This window comes from Nuphar pumila, chromosome 7, assembly GCF_984573655.1.
Source record: "Nuphar pumila chromosome 7, dmNupPumi1.hap1.1, whole genome shotgun sequence".
In the NCBI taxonomy this organism is placed as follows: Eukaryota; Viridiplantae; Streptophyta; class Magnoliopsida; order Nymphaeales; family Nymphaeaceae; genus Nuphar; species Nuphar pumila.
In genome coordinates this window covers 108174022-108180021 of record NC_143255.1, presented here as the reverse complement: position 1 = coordinate 108180021, position 6000 = coordinate 108174022, and the positions used below count along the sequence as shown (strand labels likewise).

The 6000-nt window shown below is 36.9% G+C and overlaps 1 protein-coding gene across 1 annotated transcript; it reads left to right on the top strand.

Moving 5' to 3' along the window:
- The first annotated feature begins 1336 nt into the window (after positions 1–1336).
- LOC149832843 (abscisic stress-ripening protein 3-like) lies at positions 1337–2031 on the top strand. Its single transcript, XM_090014740.1, has 2 exons — positions 1337–1495; positions 1718–2031. The coding sequence occupies exons 1-2, from the start codon at positions 1355–1357 to the stop codon at positions 1892–1894; spliced, it is 318 nt and encodes a 105-aa protein (XP_089870866.1). The 5' UTR covers positions 1337–1354; the 3' UTR covers positions 1895–2031.
- The last annotated feature ends 3969 nt before the right edge of the window (positions 2032–6000 follow it).

Genomic DNA, 6000 nt, shown 5'->3' with positions numbered 1-6000 from the left:
ATGGACATAATTTCTCCACTAAAAGAACTAGACCATTGTTTAACACCATAGTCACAATTTTCACTGGTCTCGACCAGGAAAGTTTTCCCCAAAGTTTTAAAAGTTTTTGTTTTTCCAGGGAAAATATTGCTACTTATAAAAAATATGAAAGTATTTGCATAAAATATATTTAAATCTGAATAAAACTGTAAAACAAATATAAAAAAAATCAGAACAACTGTTTTTTTTTTTTACAAAAACACATTTCTTCTAAAGTAGATATTTTAAAATTAAAAATCACGTTTGTTTGGCAACATATTGGCTTCTGGGAATATCATGATAAAAGTCGTGATATTTTCAAAGTATCGGCGATCTCTGAGACTATGTGTACCACATGGTCTAGGAGTCCAGATTACTGCCCAATGCCAACTGCAACTGTAAGATTGACATATATATTCTATTTATCACTACACACTATTCAATTTACACTCAAGAATGTAATAAAACGCACCAAAGCATAGGCGCCAGCAGCGATAGTCCCAACTTCACCAAGAAATTGCAAGTGCTTGTGATGCTTCAGTTGTTCCTGTGGGCTCTTGTGATGCGTCTCGTACTCATGATGATGGAGGTTCTTTTCAGTAAACAAGATGATGGGGATTGAGATTAAATAGAACACAAATGGATGCTAAGGTTTCACATTTAAGAGATTAGCACAATCACTACTACAAGAAGGTGCCAAGAAGAACACTTTACGTGTGTCTGTGTGTGCGTGCGCGCTCCGTGTGCTCGAAAAAGCATTCTTTCTTATCATCAAAATTGTAAATGCGTGTATTCCTGACTTTTTGTCAAAGAATGTTTGCATATGTCCCCACCCATCTCTCACCATCCATGGAAGAAATGGACAGTTCAGATTAGACATTAATGCTTAGCGTTATCATCTTGAACCAGTAAGGGGACCTTGAGAAGAGACAAAAAATACGTGTTGAATAATTTTTTTATCATAACAAGGTGGGACCGTTCACTACACATCAATTTGGCGACACGTTATTGAATTAGGTTGGTTTGCTCCAACGACTCCTCTTACGTCCACATGCGTCATTGATCTTCCACGGAGCTTCCTACAACATAGAAAATTAATAATCTCAGATATGATCTTCCAGAAGCCTTAGCATGTAAGAAATCGAAAAGGGAAATTGGACACCTCTCTTCTTCATGATGTTTCTCTATAAATACTACATGAAGACACCCATTTACTATCATCTTCCTTCTCTTCTCTGCTTTCCTATCTCTAGTACCATCACAGCATTAGTTTTGCATTTTCGGGGTAGGTTTGCTCTTATCTTAGACACAGCAGAAACTACATTTTCCAGACACCATGCAGGCAGAAAAGCACAATCATCATCACCAGTTTCACAGGGAGAAGCCTGGCAAGACTCCTGAGGAGCAATTGAAGCATCACAAGCACATGAAACTTCTTGGTGAAGTTGGAACTGTTGCTGCTGGTGCCTATGCTTTGGTAAGTATATGCTATTTCTGAAAATCAATATATATATATATATATATATATATATATATATATATATATATATATATATATATATATATATGAGAGCTGATCAGGTAAAATAATGTTCTATGTAAAAAGAATCAATTAGTAAAAACAATAATAGTATTAGTATGAATATTATCTTCATAATTTACCAATTTTGTTGCTGACTTTTGGTTGGGACCCTTGCAGCACGAGAAGCACAAAGCAAAGAAGGATCCGGAGCACGCCCATGGACACAAGATAAAGGAGGAGATTGCTGCTGCTGTGGCCGTTGGTAGTGCTGGGTTTGTTTTTCATGAGCACCATGAAAAGAAGGAAGCCAAGAATAAGATTAAGCAAGCAAAGAAGCATGGCAATGGCCATTGATTTTGACTATTTAGCTTATTGTTTGACCTGAACTAGTTTATGTGATTCATGTACCTATACAGACTATGTGATCCACGTAATTATATGTATGATTTCTTTGATAGGCTTATTTAATAAAGAATATATGTTTGATATAATCTTTTACACCTACAATCTAGTTGGGATCTTATGATTCTAGTCGTTTTGACTCAATGTAACCTTGTACATGTATTAAAGATGGTTGAGTTCCTAGGGATCGACCCTTGAAATTAACACGTTTTTCAACAAAAAAAAACATGTTCTTTTGTATCGATAAATTTTAGTGTGTTCAACAAAAAAAGCTATACACAGGTTTTTTGCAATCCAAAAGCCAATCCCTACTACACGAAGCTTGTAGATCACATTTATGAGGTTAGATTTGGCAAAATATAAAAAAAAAAAAAATTTATAGGCAGCCTGGGGTTAGGAAGACCGCCACCAGTTATACAACTATACCATTGGGATTTGAACTTGCAACGTCCCAACACAAGGTGACGTGCATTCACTGCTCCTACCAGACCACTGGAGACCCCGTCGGTATGAAAAAATTGGGTTAAGTTATTTGCTAAGTCATTTGTACCTCCAAACATTACAACAAATGGGCAAAGTAGCGATGGATGCTGTCCAGTCGCATATTGCGACGGGGTTGTTCATTGCTACTGATCATCCCACCGCCCCGTAACGCATTGTGGCGAAACAAAGCTCCTGACTCCCTCACCCGTTGACGAAACAAAGATGAGACCACACAGAAGAACCCTCCCGTATTCATCTAGCATTTTTGTGCTATGCAGACTCACAATCGCTCTAGAATGTGGAAAAGCACAACTCATGTTACAAATCTAAGTATCGGGATTTTCTTGATAAGAGATATGTCCATAAGAATTTTGTTATTTCAAAAAATATACACATGCATCAGATTTTTAAATTTAAGATCTTGTATACAAACTAAAAACTAATATTTAAAAAATAAAAATGAAAACACGTTTGTGGTGTTTTGAAAAAAAAGTCTTAATGTGCATATTATGTGAGTGTTGCTGCATGGGGGCACTACCAACCATCTTGGCATTTCTTGATACGAGTGTGGTGTTCATGATCTTGAGAAATGTTGAGATGAATAGTAATAGTGCTCCTTGCATAAAAAGTGATCCCATCTTAAATATCAGCTATTGTTTTGTAAACTATGATCCACAAATGACCATGCATCGGTGGGAGGGAGGATCAGTTGCAATGTAATTGCTTTACTGCTATCTTTCAACAAAATCTACTCTTGCTGCAAAATTTCTTGTCAATATTTTTAAAATTACTCTAGACCGGACTCTTGTCATGGAATTGCATAGGTCCTGAATGTATTTTCATCAATTTAGATGAAATTATGGTACTTATTGGTAAGAGTTTTAATTTTTCCTTTATTTTTCATAAATTTCTCGGGTTGTCTTACAATACATATCCAAAAATCAGCCAAAATATTCATAAATCAGTTTTACTGTATTTTTCATGATAACATCTAGCAAATCTGGTTCTATAAGCAGGCCTGATTTCTAGTTCGTGTTACAAAAATTGTAACCCCTCAAACGATGGACTTTCTGGTCAAGCCCTATTTCCTAGGACTATGTGAAACAAAACCGATTTGCAAATAATCTACAATACTACATAATTTTTCCAAAACCGGTTTTGGTAAAATCTCAAAGCGAATCTTGTTTTCAATGAAATCGATATTTTTAAAATATATTAGCCTGATGCATGTCAAGTACATATATTTAAAACCTCTCTAACGCAAGGTCTATGGCTAATTCAACATGGATCACCATAGATCTTGATTTTGTATTTTCTACATACCTGAAATTTATTTTCGAGCACATACAATAGAGGTACCTACCTCGAATGTGAATTCCAATGGTTTGGATGTCTCCTCCTTTTGATGCAACCTTTGTTAGCAGCTCCAATGGTTGCTAGAACCTCCTCCAAGACTAGAAGAAGAAGAGAGGCTAAGAGAGAGAGAAAGAGAGAGAGAGGAATAAAAAGAGAGAGATAGGGTGGGATGCCCGCCCCCTTGAGGTCTCCCTTTTATTGGATTTTGGGACTTGCTAAGGCAAGTCCTTAATTCGGCTTACCTTAATATCCCAATACGCTAGGGAAAGAGAGTCGGTCGACCCCCCTTTCCTTGTTTCTTTTTTGTTTCCAAAAATCCAACACAAGTTGAAATTTCAAAGTTTTCAAATCTCTTTTTCTTTCTTTTTTTCTATTTTATTTGCGTTTGATTTTTTTTTTTTAGCATCCCAAGCCGGTAGAGACGTCCCATGTGGGTCCCTCATTGCCTTGGTTGCCTCTTGGCATCCATATTGGTTTCAAGGCTTCTCAAACCAAGCCTTTATTCTAATATGGAAAGTTTTGACTTTTCTCACCTATGCTTATTTACTTGATTTTTCAAAAGGGATTTGATTTTAGAAAACCCAAAATCCAACTAAGAGCTGTGGGCCGACCTAGGGGGATGTCTCACCCTCTTAGGCTAACTTGCTTCTTTAAATTAATTAATGTATTTATTAAATTTAAGAAATATCAAATTTCCAAATTTGATCTTGAATCCATATTAGGTCTTGGATTTCATACCAAATCCAATAAAATTTAAAACCTAATTCAGATCCAAATCAACATACTAAATCTAAATTTAAGTGAAATTAATTTCTAACTCAAATTTAATTTAAATTCTAACTCCGCCTGTGTAGTTATACACTGCCGGTCCCAAGCCCGGATAAAGGAGGAGGGTTGCGGTAGGCCTGTGACAGCCAGCATAAAAACTTTGTCATATCCTATGAAAATGAACCAATATGAGAATTTTGTTGGGGCGTTCCCTACTGAGCGACGTGCTGTACTCTCTAGGCCCGGAGGCAGTGATAAATGTGCAAGGGTTGCTAGGTCGTCGCCCAGAAGCGACGCGTCACACCGGCGCCCGGGTGTGGTGTCAAATAGGCAAGGGTTCCCTCACTTTGTTGGACGGGTGGGGGTAAAGAAGTTAGTCCAAGACCATAAAATTAGGTTAGCCACTTGGAACATAGGGTCTTTAACTGGTAAGTTGGTAGAGTTAGTAGATGTTATGTGTAGGAGAAAGATTGATATTTTATGTCTTCAAGAGACCAAATGGGTAGGTGAGAAAGCTAAAGTGATAGAACCTTGGGGATATAAGATTTGGTATACAGGAATAAATAGGAATAGGAATGGAGTAGGGATTGTTATGAGTCGTCGGTTTATAGATAATGTAGTTGAGGTCCGTAGGAAGGGTGATAGAATTTTACTTATTAAATTAGTATTAGGTACGGATATTATTAATATTATTAGTGTTTATGCACCTCAAGTAGGTTTAGATGATTCCATTAAGCATCAATTTTGGGAAGATTTAGATGGAGTAGTACAAGAGACATCTTATGGAGAAAAGCTTTTCATCGGCGGTGACCTTAATGGACATGTAGGCATTAGTAGGGATGGATTTGAGAATATCCATGGAGGCTATGGTATAGGAGAAAGAAATGAAAGTGGAGAAAGGATTTTAGATTTTTGTTTGTCCTATGATATGATCTTAGCAAACACCTGGTTTAGGAAGAGGGAGTCTCACCTAGTAACATTTAAAAGTGGGGTTAATACGAGTCAGATAGATTTTTTCCTACTTAGAAAGAGAGATAGGGGTTGTTGCATCGATTGTAAGGTTATACCAGGAGAAAGTGTAGCTACACAACATAGAGTCTTAATTTTAGATCTTAGAATTAGACAATGCCGCAAAAGGGATAGACATAGGATAGATCCTAGAATTAAGTGGTGGGCACTGAAAGGAGCTAAACAAGGAATGTTTGTAGAGCAGGTAGTTAAGGAAGTTGATTGGTGTCTCGAGGAGGATTCAGAATCAATGTGGAATAAGATAGCGGGTGGTATGAGAAAGGTAGCTAAGGAGGTATTGGGTGAGTCTAAAGGCGGTGCACCACTAGGTAAGGATACATCATGGTGGAATGAGGATGTCAAATTAGCTATTAAGGTTAAAAGAGAGTGTTATAGAAATCTAAGTAAGAGTCGTGATAATGAGAATTTGGAGAAGTATATGA